Raw genomic sequence first — 17,979 nt, 5'->3', positions numbered from 1 at the left:
CTGAAGATAACAGGATTAAAAGTAGAATTTAAATTTCATTTTAATATATATATATATATATATATATATATATATATATATATATATATATATATATTTTTTTTTTTTTTTTTTTTTAATTTTTTAATTTTTAATTTTATTTATTTATTTATTTTTTATTTTTATTTTTTTTTTTTTTTTCTCTCCTCCCCGTTAATGCTTCACACTCCAGTCCAGTTGGTGGCGGTAATACACCATGTATATTTGATTTAGTGGCTGCTTATCAACCGCCATTAAATCGTAGAAGAAGAAGAAAAAGAAGCCGAAGAAGAAGAAGCGTTCAGTACCCGGGGGCTTGACGCGGGAAACCGGAGAATAGAAGAGCTTAATCGTTGAAGTTATCTCTGTGTTCACATCAAATATCTTCACCTCCGGGAAACACGATTATTATTATTTATAAAGTCGCTCTTCACCCAAAGTAAGTGTCAAAATGAGTTTGTATTGTTTACTGATGAAGTTAAAGGAAGCGCGGTCGCTGCACGTGCGGCGGTGCATTAAAACCTACCGAACTCGTCTGTTCAGACATCATTTATAGCGCTACTAGCGCCTTACAATCACTAAAATACTCTCTGTAACCCAACCCTTACAGCCCGTGATGGGTAAAATGCTGTCTATGTATGTAGGGAGCTCACAACCGCTGAAGATGGAGATGAGTGATTAGTGATAGTGCAGCTCATACAGAAGTGAATTAACGTCTTCAGAACAAGAAAAACTCTAATATGATTGAGTGAAACTCGTCTGCTGATGAATGTGATGATATTTTTATGCCTCTGTGTTGATGTTTGTTTATTTACAGAGATGGGAGACACTCTGGAGTTTAATGACATTCACACAGAGCAGAAGGGATCTTGGGTAGGTGATGCTCAACTTTCACTCAAGTGTGGAGTTCATTTCTATTATTATAGTTATTATTATTGTTGATAAACACGCATACACTGGCAAACATTAAAATGACCCCTAGGTGTCGCAGTTTGACACTTCACCTCAACTGGCCAACTACAAAGCCTAATGTATCAATAATGAGTTTAAAAGGCCTCTAAATCATCAACATAATCAAAACTGACCTACTACATGCCTATCATCTGATTGATAGTTTATACTTTTATGTATAAAGGTGTACATGTAAAAGGTAGTACAATTCTGTAAATGTTCATGATACATGAACACATTTTTGTTGTGTAATTTGTTTTTACTGTTTTTTTTATGATGTGAACATAAGAATGAGTTTTATGTTATAGTAATATAGTAGTATTTCCAGATGAACTCCTACTGGACTGAAGCAGCTTAGGCTTACTTGATTATTCAGACAAAGTCATTTTCAAATGATCCATCAGGCATTTGAGGAATGTTTATTTGCATTAATATTTGCATTATATGTTTTGCCCCACAGTAAAAATTTCAGGGCTTTGATCATAAAACCGAACATTTAAATATCATCTTACTAAGACATTGTGGGAGGTACAGAGTGACGACTGAGATTTATATAAATGTTATGTGAGTAGCCTGTTATAAAATTTCATTGACTTACATTTCGAAACTGTCCATATAAATATCAGCATCTGCATGTTTGTGCTCAGTTTTTCCTCCTCTAGTTTGAGCCCCATATTCTTACTTTATAAGCCATAAAAGCCTGATGTATCAAATATCATGCAAAACATAACAATGTAGACTTTTTAGATTTTCTTTAATATTTTGTCTGAAGTTTTAACAAACGGTTCCATTTAAAAAAAAAAAAAAAGATATTTCTGACTATTATTCATATGTCAGCTCTTACAGGGTTAAAGTCAGGACACAGAGAAGTGCTATACATTTGGTCAGATGTTTACAGCAGTAATATAATGCCATTCCAAACATACATGTGATATTTACTCTTAAACCTGCTGGGATTGTGTTTAGATACAAACCTTAAAGAACGCACAGAGAATATGTAATATACATGAGGATATATCGTTGTCCAGAAAAGGAAAATGCAGTAGCGTAGGAAATGATCTCTGAATGCTCTCTAATTGCTGTTTGTGTTTGTTGTCAGAATGATGGCCGGCTGAGGTTCAGCAAGCAGTCTGTGGTCTATAAAAGCCATAAAACAGGGAAGGTGGACAGTATCCCGGTCCCTGAGCTCTCTGCGGCCCAGTGGCGTCGCGTCTGTCTGGGTCATGGGATCAAACTGGCCACCAGCACCGGACACGTCTACAGATACGACGGCTTCAAAGACACAGTGAGTGAACTGACCGATCAGGGCTGCAAGTAGATAAATGTAATTAGGCCTGGGTGATGTGGCCAAAAATATGATCATGATATTTATTTTTACTTTTTGCGTATGATATGATATTTGATGTGTTATTCATGTAGCATTAATGGAGAAGGAAATACTTTCCACATGTTTGTCAGACCTTGAGAATACGTATAAATTAGTGCTGTCAAACGATTAATCGCGATTAATCACATCCAAAATAAATGTTTTTGTGTACATAATAAATGTGTGTATATTTATTATGTGTATATATAAATACAAACACGTGCATGTATATATTTAACAAAAAGTTATATTTTATATATTAAATATTTATATATAATATACAATAAAAATATGAATATATATAAACATGTAAATGTTCAAAATATATACTGTATATGTGTGTATTTATATATACATAATAAATATACTCAGTACACATATATAATGTTAACAAACTTTTATTTTGGATGCAATTAATCGTGGTTAATCATATGACAGCACTAATATAAACAAAACTTGTTTTATAATGCAATACAAATTTGTCATTAAAATAGTTTCTAATGAAATTATTTAATAAAACTGTGATCACTTTGATCATGCTTTTAAAATGTAATCAGATGAAAATAATTTACAAGAAGTCATTGCATTTTTATTGTCAAGCAAGATGCTGCACAACTGTATAAATTAATGAGAAATACCTTTGTATGAGATTCTTTAAAGATAATACTATTACTTTGAGAATTTTATTTTGTCATGCAATAGAAATATATTTGTAGCGCATTTCAATTTTGACGGGTTGTCGTGAAGGTCTTTGTTGTAGTTTTATTGTGTATTTGACGGTAGTTCTTCTCAAATGAAACGGTGTAAAGCTGCTGAAGTGACTCTCAGAGCAGCTCTTAGATGATCATGTCTCATATATTGAGATGTAGACGCTGAGAGCGTCATAATCACGTCATTCATTCATACAGAACAATCTCACATCTTAGCGACATGCACTGACTGCAGTTTAACACTTATTTCTGTTGTTAGATTAATCCATATCGAGTAAAAATGTCCAGATCATTATTGACATTAATTTTATCGCGATCTCAATATGATACCGTTCATCGCCCAGCCCTAAATGTAATGCTTCCTTTCTGCTTCTGCTTAAATGTTTTTTCTTCTCTCTCTGTGTCAAAGGAAGTGCAGTGTGTTTGTGTGTGTGTGTAATTCAAGAGGTTTCAGGAATGCTTTTCTCCAGGGCTTAATCACTGGCCTCCAATAATGGATTTGCTCTGTATGTGTGTGTTTGTATGAAGTCATTGTGTTCGGTACGGTAACTCCTGAAGTATCTGTAACATGTAACGCAGTTGCACAGAGCTGTGCATTTAGATGCATTGTTCAACTTTAACAGCGTCGTCATTGTTTGGTCTTTACGTTAGGGAGAGAAAGCCATGTTTTGAGGATCAGGGTGAACTGTGTGAGAGTTGCTGGTTTGTGTAATGTTAATGTGATCGTGAGGGATTCGCTATACAGTGCCAAGCTCATTAGTGCACAGATGGACGCGCACACACCTGGTGGAGTGACATGTGGAAGCGATTGCACAGCGCTGGATAAATAAACAGGCTGATTGAGCGTGCTCCGCATCAGCCTCCGGCCGGATTACACACACCTCTGCCGTCCCAGAAGGCCAAGCGCCGCTGCCAACTCGCTTTATTAATGAACCCACAACTGGATGAGAGCAAGAGTCAGGGGAAGTGAGGCATTAATTCTGTTTATCTCTTCTTTCTCTTGCTCTTTCCTCCCCGCCGCAGGATTTTGAGAAAATCTCAGCATTTTTTAAAACAAACTACAAGGTTGAGTTGGCGGAGAAGGACATGTGTGTGAAGGGCTGGAACTGGGGCACTGCCAAATTCACAGGTACACACACACACACACACACACACACACACACACACACACGTCTACAGGGAATGCACGAGATTAATGTTATGTCCAAAAAAAATTATGGCTTATAGCCGATAAATGACCGATATGGAAATTATGTGCTGCTTTGTTAAAATAAATAAAAAACAAAGAAGCAAATACTAAAATCAGTCATTTTAAATGCTACAGGTCAGTTTTATAATGTACAGTATGATAAAATATATATTAACTTTGAAAGTTGTTAAAGGTTACATTTAACAGTATTTTTATATTTATATATATATTCAAAAAAAAATTTGCAAAGTTCATTGCAATCTAAAATGGGGGGAAATGAGGACAGATATTAACAGTATTGACTTATAAAGATAAATAAACAAAAATACAATCGATATATTTCTGTACACAACTCCACTGTAAGTTTAATGTTAAAAAAAAAAAGTATTTCCTTAAAATAATCAGGTATCATTAACTTTTTAATTAACTGTTTAATAAAAAAATAAATAGGGCCGTTAATTTTCAAAAGTGAAAATGAGTGGAACAAATGTATAATGTTACAAAAAATTTCTGTTTCAAATAAATGCTGCTCTTTTGAATTTTCTATTCATCTGTGAATCCACAAAAATATTGGGCAGCGCAGCCGTTTTCAACATTGATAATAATCAGAAATGTTTCTTGAGCAGCAAATCAGCATATTAGAATGATTTCTGAAGATCATGTGACACTGAAGACTGGAGTAATGATGCTGAAAATTCAGCTTTGATCACAGGAATAAATTACATTTAACAGATATTCACAGAAAACAATTAAAATAAATGTTAATAATATTTCACAATTTTTATTGTAGGTTTGATCAAATACAAAAAAAAAAGCCATGTAAAATTTATCTAAGTTCAACTTGTAAAAAAACATCCCACTGCATCATGTTTTAAAGTGAAAAAAGTACTCTGTGATTGGTTTTCGGTCCTTTGTATTAAACTATACATGCATGCATACAAACATGCATGAAGCGGGGTTTTTTTTTCTAATTGTTTAATGAACTTAATTAACTATATATGGTTTATAAACATTATTTTAAACATTATGCACTAGTTGCATAATGCATTAGTTTGTCTGTCTGTGCTCAGGGTCTCTGCTGTCGTTTGATGTGAGCGACAGTCCCGTCTTCGAGATCCCGCTGTCCAGCGTATCCCAGTGTGCAACGGGGAAGAACGAGGTGACGGTGGAGTTTCATCAGAATGATGACGCGGAGGTGTCCCTCATGGAGGTCCGCTTCTATGTGCCGCCCAACACCGGAGACGACGGCTCTGACCCTGTGGAGGTGTGTGTGTGTGTGTGTGTGTATACACATGTTTTTCTATCCTGGTGGGGACTTAGACCTGAATACACACAGACTCCTGGCAACTTGTCACTGTGGGGACCTAAATTGAGGTCTCCATGGGTAAACAAACTTATAAATCTTACAGAATGAGGTTTTTTTTTTTTGAGAATGTAAAAATGCATAAGGTTTCTTGTGAGGGGTAGGTTTAGGTGTAGGGCGATAGAATATACAGTTTGTACTAGGGCTGTGCGATATTGAAGAAAAATGCGATACCTTGTTAATGCGATATTCGATGTGCGATACGATATTGCTTTAAGTGTCTAAAATCACTTTAAATTATATTTATTAATTAAAATAATAAAAAATTCTTTATTTTTATTTAAATATAAAAATATTAAAAAATTTAAAATATATATCCAATATGTTTCACATTCTTTCGTGGAAAAGAAAGCATCACTACAACTTCTGAAAGTGACAAGCAGTGTTTTAGCATTACATAAGAAGTTGTTACAAATCTGAAAATTAATGAAAAACAAACAACAAAATGAATGCCACTTATTTTATATCAATGTAACTTTGTTTTCCGTTCATTACTTAAAGTGCACTTTAAGCACTTCAATACTATAGTAAAAACTATAGCCTAAACAAGTTCAAACATGATTAAAGGCAAGTGAACACTCTGTAAAAAAAACAGTGTTCACGAGGTCAGATGTGTGTGTGTGTGTGTGTGTGTGTGTGTGTGTGTGTGCTTTAAGATCACACACTGTCCGAGATATGCTTCAGGTGTGTGTCTGACAGCAAGACGAGATTTTGCACTTAACTCTTTCTTACCATCAAGCAATTCTCTGCTATATGCATTGTTTTGATTTAAGTAGCCTATTAATAAAATGATTCAGATATCCCATGCCGTTGTGATATGCATATACATTTGCCATATTTCGATAATTTCGATATATCGTGCAGCCGTAGTTTGTACAGTAGAAAAACCATTATGCCTATGGAGAGTCCCCACAAGCATAGTAACCAGACGTGTGTGTGTGTGTGTGTGTGTGTGAGCTGCTGGTGATGGTTCTGATGATGATCATCTCTCTCTGTCGCAGGCGTTCGCTCAGAATGTTCTTTCGAAGGCAGACGTCATCCAGGCTACTGGAGACGCTGTGTGTATCTTCAAAGAGCTTCAGTGCCTTACACCGAGAGGAAGGTAAGTGTTGTGTTTAAAGCATCAACAATACAACAATACACATCCTTTGCCAGATTAGTTGTTAATTTATAAAAAAAAATACATTCGTCATTTACTCACCTTCATATCTTTACAAACCCACAAGACTTTTGTTGACTTTTGAACATACAAAATTTTTCAATTATTCAGAATGATATTTCTCAGTACCCATAGTTCAGTTTTATTAAAGAAAATAAAAAATTTCTTAACTAATGCTGTAAACTATACGGAAACCCTCTCATTTGCTACATATGGAACCTGGACCACAAAACCAGTCATAAGGATCAGTTGAAATTGATCATCATCTGAAAGCTGAATAAATAATCTTTCCATTGATGTATGGTTTGACAATATTTGTCTGAGATACAACTATTTGAAAATCTGGAATCTGAGGGTGCAAAAAAATCTAAATATTGAGAAAATCACCTTTAAAGTCGTCCAAGTGAAGTTCTTAGCAATGCATATTACTAATCAAATTAAGTTTTGATATATTTACGGTAGGAAATTTAGAAATATCTTCATGGAACATGATCTTTACTTAATATCCTGATGATTTTTGGCATAAAAGAAAAATGGATAATTTTGACACATACAATGTATTGTTGGCTATTGCTACAATTATACCTGTGCTGCTTATGACTGCTTTTGTGCTCCAGGGTCACATATTAGAGGTTAAAATTAACAACAAAACTGTTATATTCAATGCTATTTATTTTTAGATAATATAACAGTTGCATTCAAATAAAATCTTTTGTATACAATTAAGGTAGTTCTCATAAAAATGCCTTTATTAAAATGTACGTAAATAATGAACAGTAATTAAGCAGGTTTTTTTCTGAGTGATGCACATGGCCTGTATGTGAGACTTGTGTTTGACTGCGTTAGTGTCTGTCTTTCAGGTATGATATCCGTATCTACCCCACCTTCCTGCACCTGCACGGTAAGACGTTTGATTATAAGATCCCCTACACCACCGTCCTGCGGCTCTTCCTGCTGCCGCACAAGGACCAGAGGCAGATGTTCTTTGTGGTGAGTTTTGTGTGATTTGCCCCAACAAAGACAAACTAAACCTAATGCCTGTGTTTACATGCACTCAAATGCTCTGTTTATAATTGGTTTGATGGCTCCAACTGACTGAAACCGTGAAAATCAGTTCGATTGAGCGCAATCAGAATGAAATGTCAATCAGTGCTGTGTAGACCTAAAATAATCATATTACCAGGAAAAAATAAAGCATCTAAATGCTTGTATAAACCGTCTTAAGAGTCCAGAAGCACTAATTGCGTGATTAAGCATATTAGAAAACGGGTCACAAAAACACACTTGGCAAAATAGTTTAATTATCGTTATAGAAAAAAATCCCAATATCGAGACACACTTTTTATCACACACACCCCTAATGCGTATAAACAGAATTGGATTTTTTTGTATTGAGGAAAGTGAGTGCATGTAAACATGCCTGTTATGTCCAGTGCTAAATAATGCATTAGTGTGCTGCCACCTGCTGGTTAAATGCAGAATCTCAGGTTTTATTCAGCAAATCTTTACAGATGATTTGTGACCCTGGAGCACAAAAGCAGTTATAAGCAGCACAGAGGTATATTTGTAGCAATAGCCAACAATACATTGTATGGATCAAAATGATAAATTTTCCTTTTATGCCAAAAATCATTAGGATATTAAGTAAAGGTCATGTTTGATGAAGCTATTTGTAAATTTTCTACCATAAATATATCAAAACTTAATTTTTGATTAGTAATATGCAATGCTAAAAACTTAATTTGGACAACTTTAAAGGCGATTTTTCTCAATATTTAGTGTTTTTTTTTTTTTTTGCACCCACAGATTTTCAAATAGTTGTATCTCAGCCAAATATTGTCCAATCATAAAGCTTATTTATTTGGCTTTAAATCGCAATTTCAAAACATTGACCCTTATGACTGTTTTTGTGGTCCAGGGTCACATTTATAAAAATGCTGCTTCGTGTAGTTCTTGATCAAGTCTGAATGCTTTTGTTTTCCAGATCAGTCTCGACCCGCCCATTAAACAGGGTCAGACGCGTTATCATTTCCTCATCCTCCTCTTCTCCAAAGATGAAGAGCTCAGTATTGCTCTGAACATGAGCGAGTGAGTACGCTGGGCTTTCTCTGTCTGTCTGAGGTTCACTGCCGTTAGCTTTGCTGACTGCATGTGTCTCTGTCCTCTCTAGGGATGAGGTGGAGAAGCGTTATGAAGGTAAGCTCAGTAAGAACATGTCCGGGCCGCTCTACGAGATCGTCAGCAGGGTCATGAAGGCTCTGGTCAACAGGAAGATCACGGTGCCCGGAAACTTCCAGGGGTAAAGCACACAAACAGATGCACTTATAAAGATATTAAACTCAACTTTTTATGTGTCTCATTAAGGGTGGATGATATATTAGCATTATTTCTATTGTGGATGTGCAAAGCACAGCTGGATGGTAGCGGTTAGCCGTTAAAATCACTTTACATTTAGAGACAAAATGAGGAATAACTTGTTCAGAAAGGTCCTTCCTCAATGATTTGGTCTTTATTTCATATAGTAGTTTGTTTTTTAATAGGCTTCATCATGCAGCGAATGCTTTTAGACTTTTTTTTTGGTTTGTTTGTTTTTGCAAAGTGAGTAACTATGACCTTATCGTAAATTATAAATATTGCACACCCTTATTTACACCAGATATTGTGGTTATAAGTTGCTCATGTTATCCACACCTATATTGTATGTCGAGATGAGAAGTTGAGCTCATTAAGTTAAGTGTTTATCTCTGTGTGTGTAGTCACTCAGGGTCTCAGTGTATAACGTGTGCGTATAAGGCGAGCTCAGGGCTGCTGTATCCTCTGGAGCGAGGCTTCATCTACGTGCACAAGCCACCGGTTCACCTGCGCTTCGAGGAGATCTCCTGCGTTAACTTCGCCAGAGGAACCACCACCACCCGCTCCTTCGACTTCGAGATCGAGACCAAGCAGAATAACCAGTACACCTTCAGCAACATCGAGAGGTAAACCACACCTGGTCATCACAGACAGCAGCGTCCTTCATCTGTCACTCACGAGCAGAAGATCTCTGCAGTCTGCTGTGCTTTGTCCTGACAAGACACAGAAATAACGGAGACCACCGCTCTTCTGTCTTATGCAGGGAAGAATATGGAAAACTCTTTGACTTTGTCAATGCCAAGAAGCTGAACATCAAGAACAGAGGATTTAAAGAGGTAATTTCAAAATGTTTATTTTGGTGCAAGTCAAAATGTGCAATAAGTTATATGCACCATAGGGCTGGGCAATATCCAAATTTCTTAATAGAAGTAATTATAGTTAAAAATGATATATCTCTATTAATGTATTTTCTGTGGGGAAAAGGTCTTTTTAAAGCCAATTCTAGTGAATCAGTACTTTTATAAATCTAGCTAAAAACATTCAGCCTCTTTTCTAGTTTATCAGCCAAGGATTTTTAATAAAAAATTTTTTTTTAGACTACTATTCAGGAGTTTAGTTGGGTTTTTAAAAAATAAAAGTTTTTATTCAGCAAGGATTGGTCAAAAGTGACCGTAAAGACATTTATAATGTTACAGAAGATTTCTATTTCAAATGAATGCTGTTCAAACTTTCTATTCATCTGTGAATCCTGAAAAATATTGTGCAGCACAACTATATTTAATATACTAGAATAATATTATAAAATATAATAATCAGAAATGTTTCTTGAGCAGTAAATCAGCATCTTAGAATGATTTCTGAAGATCATGTGACACTGAAGACTGCAGTAATGATGCTGAAAATTCAGCTTTGATCACAGAAATAAATTACATTTTAACATATATTCACATAGAAAACAGCTATTTTAAATTATATTGTATATATTTCACAATATTACTATATTTTTAAACACATAAATGCAGCCTTGATGAGCAGAAAAGGCTTCTATCAAAAACATAAAATCGGACTGACCCAAAGTTTTGAGCAGTATTGCATGTACTCCATTAGAACACATTCAGGTTTCTTCTGCTCCTGAACGAGTGCAGGATTCAGTTATCACATTATTCGCAATGTTTGATAATAACATGCATTTAAAATCACGTTATGTCAGGACTTAACATGCAGAATACATTTAGCACTTCTTATTTTTCTTTTCTCTCCCTTGCATCCTTTCTCTCACTCGTTCTGACTTGACTGCTAATGATCATGTTTTGTTCCAAATGTTGTGCGAGTTCAAATCGAATCGATTGTTATGAGTTTTTCTCTCAAGTCGCGTTCACGCACGGCTGGACGTGCAATCTGAAACCGGTTTTAACTAAATAAACCATCCATTCCGTTGATGGATCTGCGCTGATGGGAATAAGCAGGAAGAGCGTTTGAAGCTCTAATTCTCTGATCCAGACTCAGTGTGTGTTTATACTGATGGAGACACGCTTTCACTGAACCTTCTGTGGACAGCAGCCACATACACAGTCATGCACTACACTGACATTATTTACCGTATGGTTTGTGTGTGCTAGGGCATGAAAGGAGCAGACGGCTACAGCGACTCTGATGAAGACCAGCATGACGCTTACCTGGAGAGAATGAAAGAAGAGGGCAAGATCAGAGAGGAGGGAGACGGCAGCGACGATTCAGAGGGCGATAGCGGTACTGACACACCTCAAATATAATACACAACGCAAAAAAGTGTGTGTATATATATATATATATATATATATATATATATATATATATATATATATATATATATATATATATATATATATATATATATATATATGGAGCTTTCTGCTTTTAGTTGAAAAAAAAAAATTAAAGGTGTCACGAATTGCATTTTGAAATTTTTATGCACTCTGAGGTTCACTTATAATGTGAATGTTTTTTAATACATAAAAAAAACAATTCAGAATTCAATTTTCTATCCTGTTTTTAAGCCTCTCTGCAAAATGGTCTGTTTTTATAGGCGGGGCACATTCAAGATTCAGAAGTAAACACCCACTGCTGATAATTACTCTAAAAACAACATGGGGCATGTAGGGTTAAAAATGTATAAATGCTATATATCAAACAATCAGAGAACGCAATAGTGGCAAAACATATGTGACCCTGGACCACAAAACCAGTCTTAAGCAGCACAGGTATATTTGTAGCAATAGCCAAAAATACATAGTATGGGTCAAAATTATTGATTATTAGGATATTAAGTAAAGATCATGTTCAATGAAGGTACCGTAAATATATCAAAACTTCATTTTTGATTAGTATTATGCATTGCTAAGAACTTCATTTGGACAACTTTAAAGGCGATTTTTCTCAGTATTTTGATTTTTTTTTTTGCACCCTCAGATTCCAGATTTTCAAATAGTTGTATCTCAGCCAAATATTGTCCGATCCTAACAAACCATACGTCAATGGAAAGCTCATTTATTCAACTTTCAGATGATGTACAAATCTCAATTTCGAAAAATTTACCCTTATGACTGGTTTTGTGGTCCAGGGTCACACATGTGGCTTTTGTTGCACTATGATGTAATAATGTGACAAATTCCAGAACGAGTTGTTTGGCGGCTGGGTTTCAATAAAAGCTGTTTTTGAACTAAGAAGAAAGGTTCAAGAACTTGGAGGATGTTTTTATGGTACATTGACCTGTCAAAAGATCAAGGGAAATTTGATTTATCAGTTCATGACCCCTTTAAGGAGGTGCTTAACCTTTCACAAAACGTTGCATGTGAACCTCAGGAAGTAAAACTAAATATTACATGAGCATTTTATTTTTTAAAGTGATTTAATTATTTTTTGGGGAAAAAAATTATTACCAAAATGTGTTAATCAAAATGTGGTTTACAGCGTTCTAACAATAAAGTTAAACATCAGAATTAAAAAAATTGGATAGATAAAAGGGTTCCAAATTGAGTCTGAATTAAACCATATTTCAGCAGGTGCTAAATCTTAGGTTGTCAGTTTAATTCCACTAAATTTAAACACATATATAAAGTTATGGTTGATTTATAATTTTTAGGATTGTTAAATGTTAGGGAAAATTGTTTTATATTAAAATTTATTTTAGAAAAATTATTACAATACACTGTTCAATAGATTGTCAATTATGTTGTGTGTGTAATATATATATTATACATAATAGATATATACATAAAATGGAGATATAAAGCATGCTTTTTCTACAAATGGTGATCAAAACTTTATGTTAGGTGATTGTATGTTAGGACTTGTGCCTCCTAATGCTTTTAATGCACGACAGTGTTAGCCACTGTAGTTAATATTGTTTATCTTCCTGTAGATGAGTCTTTCAACCCTGGAGAAGAGGATGACGATGTCCCAGAAGAGTAAGTGATGTAAACCTTTCTTTTTCCCTTGATGCTTAGACGGTTTGTCAGTCTTTCAGTCTGATAATATAATGCTGTCTGTGCAGGTATGACAGCAATGCTTCAGTGAGCGACAGTGAAGCAGATGATGGAGACAGCGAGGAAGAAAGCAAGAAGAAAAAACCTGAAAAGAAGTCCAAGAAAGTGGTGAAGGAGAAGAAAGAGAGGAAGCCACGGAAAGAGGTCAAATACATATCATGCATATCAATATTTCATAAATGAAAGGCATCAGAGAGATGCACACTGGTGCTTTTGACAGCATGCTAGTTTGCTATTGTCTGATAAAACGACACAAAACGAACAACACTGTGATTTAATAATTCATGCATGAAAGGGTTAAAGTACTTCACAAAGTAATATTTTTTGCATGTTTGTTTTTACTTTTAAGCAAGTGAAAAATCATGCCAATAACTTTTTTTTGTCAATATATTTTATTTTGAGGAGTTGCATATCTGTCCACTGTAGTGGACACCATGCATGAAAGGGTTAATTAGTTTATTGGCATCTGTTCAACAGTTCAGAAAATGAAACTGAAATGCATATGACCCGCATTAGCGCACTGTATTAACCCTCTCCTCCTTTCTCTCTCTCTCTCTGTGGCCAACAGAAGAAGGTGAAGGACCCCGGGGCTCCGAAGAGGCCGATGAGCGCTTACATGCTCTGGCTGAACGGCAACCGAGAGCGAATCAAGAGTGAGCATCCTGGGATATCAGTCACTGAAATCTCCAAGAAGGCTGGAGAAATGTGGAAACAGCTGAGCAAAGACCGCAAAGAGGTGAAATAAAATCACACACAACAGTAACCAGAAAGTCCTCACAGCACCTGTTAACTCTTTCCCAGCCAGTGTTTTTATAAACAAAAAAAGTTGCAAAGCTTTTTTGATAATTTCCCAAAATTTCATGGTATATTTCGTTGTATGAATATGTGAACATGCAATGTGTAAAAAAATAAAATAACACCCAGAGCCTCTGCTCTTAAAGGGGGTCCTATTATGCTTTTTCACTTTTTGAATTTTAGTCGGTGTGTATGTTTGGGCATAAAAAGATCTACAAAATTACAAATCTCAAAGTCCACTCCAAAGGGAGATATTTCGTTTTGAATGAATGAATGGCTCGTTTGGACTACAGCGTTGTTTTCCGGGTGTTGTGATGTCACAAAGCGGCCCATTAGAATATTAAAATAAATCCCGCCTACGGAAATTCGAATGTTTGGGGGTGGGGAGGGGAGGAGCGAGCTCGTGGTGCGTTTGCTTGCTTGAGTGCATCAGACAAGACAACAAAGAAGTGCTGCTGTAGCGTCAAGTTTTCGCAAATTATTGCAACTAAATAGCCTAATTATATATGTAAATATTAAATTTATGAAATTGCTGACAGTACAATACTGGACAATGATGTAATCTGCAGCATTTACACTACAATTATGAGACTACAGTGTTTCCCATACATTGATTTGTGGCGCCTGCCACAATATCAAAACTGACCACCACAAATAGATTTTCCAAAAGGCTTTGACTTCGTTGAATAAACATGAGCACTGCACGTTTCAAAATCAAACCCCGGTGCGGGTGTTTTTATATCACTGTATTTCTGAAGGAAACCGACTGTCTTTTGAAAATTGTCATGTCTGATAAAGCAGCGTTTGTGAGAGGAGCTCTGCTTTGTGTACAGCGTCACCGGAGAAACCTCGCTCTGCAGAACTGAAGACGTTTATTAGCCACCGACTGAATTATTTGTCTGTGGTTTGTTTTGTTGTGTTGCAGACAGATGATAATTGAAGCATAAACTCCTGATGCTGTGCTGTTGTTTATTTGATCCAGCAGTACGCTCTGCTCAATGTGTCTCTTGTGTGTGTTGCAGGAGTGGGACAGAAAAGCTGAAGAGGCCAAGAAACAATATGAGAGAGCCATGAAAGAGTACAGAGAGAGTGGAGGAGGAGCGGCACCTGTTACTAAGTGAGCAAACATCTATCAAACACTCTCTTTACAAAAAAAAACTAAATGTACACAGTGTGTACTTCAGTTTGTGTATTACAGTATTTGAAAGCAAGCATTGGGCAAGATATCAGATTACATCAAAGAAATAATTAGCTGGGGGTCAGTAAGATTTTATTATTGTTCTTAAGTCTCTTCTGCTCACCAAGGCTGCATTTATTTGATCAAAAATACAGAAAAAATTGTAAAATGTTTTCTATGTGAATATCTGTTCAAATATAATTTATTTCTGTGATCAAAGCTGTATTTTCAGCATCATTACTCCAGTCTTCAGTGTCACATGATCTTCAGAAATCAGTTTAATATACTGATTTGCAGCTCAATAAACATTTCTGATTATTATCAATGTTGAAAACGGTTGTGGCTGCTTCATATTTGTGTGGAAACCTTGATGCATTTTATTTTTCAGGATTCACAGATGAATAGAAAGTTCAAAAGAACAGCATTTATTTGAAATGGAAATCTTTTGTAACACAATTGTCCCTTTTGATCCATTTCTTTTTGAATGATGGTGTACGTTACGGTGTTACATGCAGACCTGCTTTCTGTTGACACTGTCGTTGCTTGTGCTTCTAGAGAAAAGAAGAAGAAAGGAGGGAAGGTGGAACCTAAGAAGAAGAGCGTAGGAGAAAAGGAGAAAAAGAAGGAAGTTGGAAACGAGAGCTTTAAGAGTAAAGAGTTCATCTCCAGCGAGGAGAGCTCTTCTGATTCCGATCACGACAGAGGCAGCAAACGCAAGGTGTGCGACTGACGCGTTTCCTCTCAGCTTTAATGGCGTTATGTAGATGTGCATCTTTTAACCTGCTTTATCCGTCACAGGCTTCTGATGATGAGGAAGAAGCATCCACACCCGCCAGCTCAGAGGAGTCGGGATCTGACTGATGATTACTGACAGCACAGAGACATTTCCACATCTCAGGTTTCACAGAGAATAACTGATGCTTACTCGGACCAAGACCTTCTACTTCTGTGCCTCTAAGCACATTTTTACACCTATTTTTCCATTCAGACTGAGAACCTGGAAATAGACGGGTAACATTTTTCCTTCCTTTGAGAGCATTTTTTTTTTTTTTTTTTAGTAGACAGACTTAATTCAGGGAAGTGTGGATATATTTTTTGCCTACTTTTTATTTCCCCCCCCCCCCCAAAATGGTAAGACTGCACTTCAGTAAATGTTTTGGTTATTTCGATAACATGTTGTGTACTTTAAGCTATCAAAATGTTCACTGTTTTGCAATAAAAGTTTAGTGAATGATTCGGTGTCCCTGTGTTTGTGTGTGATCAGTCGTGATGTCCTTACTGAAGATGCTTGAGTGTCTTTTATAGATAAAGCAGTATACGGGTAAGAACAAGCGGCGAGGAAGTGCTGACAATACAAGCTGGACTGACTGGCATTTGTGACGAGTTAATTTTGAATTAATCTCACCCATAGACAACCGTTATTAGGTTTACTGTTACAGAGTTTGGTTATAATGCTTTAAGCGTTAAAGGGATAGTTAACTCAAATGAAAATTCTGTCATTAATTACTCACCCTCATGTCGTTCCAAACCCGTAAGACCTTTGCTCATCTTCAGAACACAAATTAAGATATTTTTGATGAAATCCGAGAGCTCTCTGACCCTCCATAGACAGCAAGGCACCAACCATGGTCAAGGTTATTCAACGATTTCTTATTTTCTGGAACAGTCCATCACCATTATAGAGAGTAACAAGATGCATGCTTCATCCCTGCTGAAAAAAACAATAGAACCCTGCCCAAAACACAATAGAAAATGTAATGGTTATAATGGGAGTTGTATTGGTTTTAATGGAAACTATAATGGTGTCTACTGGTATGTGATGGATTCTATTGGTGGGATGTGAAATCCTATTGGAAAAATGCCCAAAACACACTACAAAAAGGAATTTTGTAATGGTTTTACTGGAAAAAGCTAATGGTTTATAATGGTATTTTAATGGAAACCATTGGAATTTCTGTGGTTTCTATTTTTTTTTTTTTAGCTGGGATGATACTCTCCATAATGGCGACAGACGCAAGGGAGAAGAATTGTTCAATAAAGTAGATATTTTTGTTTTCTGTGCACAAAAATTATTCTTGTAGCTTCGTATAATTAGGATTGAACGATTAGTCACATGGACTATTTTAACAATGCGCTTACTACATTTCTGTGCCTTGTGTGGTAATGTTCCCTTGCTGTCTATCGAGGGTCAGAAAGCTCTCGTATTTCATCAAAAATATCTTAAAGTGTGTTTTGAAGATGAACAAAGATCTTGCTGGTTTGGAACGACATGAGGGTAATCAATAGAATTTGAGAGTTTTCTAGGGAGGAAACCACTTAAAGTAAACACGTTGCATTCATGTTATAGCCTCATCTGCTTGTCTGTACATAGCATGATTTATTAATAATGTGTTTACTAAGTTTGGTCTTTTAAAATCACTATCTTCATGCATTAAGCCACGTTAAGCGTTTTTCACACGTCCCGTTCATCTCGATCCCAGTGTTTCATTATAATCAATGGAGCTCTAAACTGCAGCAGGAAAATATCCAGCGTTTTGCGGCGAGTGCATTCAGACTAACTTGAACGCAATCAGGTGTTCAAGAAATCAACAGACATGTATGTGATAGGCTTTACAAAAACATGTTGTGAATACAAACTTTTGACGCTTTCTAGGTCACAAACACAAATGCGCATTGGATCCTTTTCCAAATATAATACTGTAATAAAGCCAATATCCTATTATTAAAGTATTCATCTAAGGGTGCTTTTGTCAGCATGAGAAAATGTACGTGTGGCGTGAGAAAAGTGCCAGAGAGCGAGTTTCATCAGTGTTGCCAACTAATTTTCAGGGAAAGTTGCTAAAGGAAGGTCGATTGCGCGATGATGTCGTTACG

The 17,979-nt window shown here is 35.9% G+C and overlaps 1 protein-coding gene across 1 annotated transcript; it reads left to right on the top strand.

Annotated features, from left to right (window-relative positions):
- The first annotated feature begins 287 nt into the window (after window positions 1-287).
- Window positions 288-16,275, top strand: LOC131553694 (FACT complex subunit SSRP1-like). The gene is made up of 18 exons (XM_058798531.1): window positions 288-457; window positions 836-891; window positions 2,069-2,254; window positions 4,069-4,174; window positions 5,305-5,498; window positions 6,599-6,699; window positions 7,617-7,746; window positions 8,741-8,844; window positions 8,927-9,055; window positions 9,513-9,734; window positions 9,872-9,944; window positions 11,229-11,358; window positions 13,010-13,055; window positions 13,142-13,277; window positions 13,702-13,869; window positions 14,951-15,045; window positions 15,661-15,823; window positions 15,904-16,275. The coding sequence occupies exons 2-18, from the start codon at window positions 838-840 to the stop codon at window positions 15,964-15,966; spliced, it is 2,100 nt and encodes a 699-aa protein (XP_058654514.1). The 5' UTR covers window positions 288-457; window positions 836-837; the 3' UTR covers window positions 15,967-16,275.
- The last annotated feature ends 1,704 nt before the right edge of the window (window positions 16,276-17,979 follow it).

This window comes from Onychostoma macrolepis, chromosome 14, assembly GCF_012432095.1.
Source record: "Onychostoma macrolepis isolate SWU-2019 chromosome 14, ASM1243209v1, whole genome shotgun sequence".
Lineage (NCBI taxonomy): Eukaryota > Metazoa > Chordata > Actinopteri > Cypriniformes > Cyprinidae > Onychostoma > Onychostoma macrolepis.
Note: the sequence above shows the minus strand (reverse complement) of the source record. Positions and strands in the feature narration are given on the sequence as shown.

What these genes read in the sequence shown, in the direction of transcription:
- LOC131553694 (XM_058798531.1), top strand. Translation starts at nt 838, where the DNA reads ATGGGAGACACTCTGGAGTTTAATGACATTCACACAGAGCAGAAGGGA. An exon ending in ACGACGGCTTCAAAGACACA is followed by an intron (nt 2,255 to 4,068) that starts GTGAGTGAACTG and finishes TCCCCGCCGCAG; the next exon opens with GATTTTGAGAAAATCTCAGC. An exon ending in TGCCTTACACCGAGAGGAAG is followed by an intron (nt 6,700 to 7,616) that starts GTAAGTGTTGTG and finishes TCTGTCTTTCAG; the next exon opens with GTATGATATCCGTATCTACC.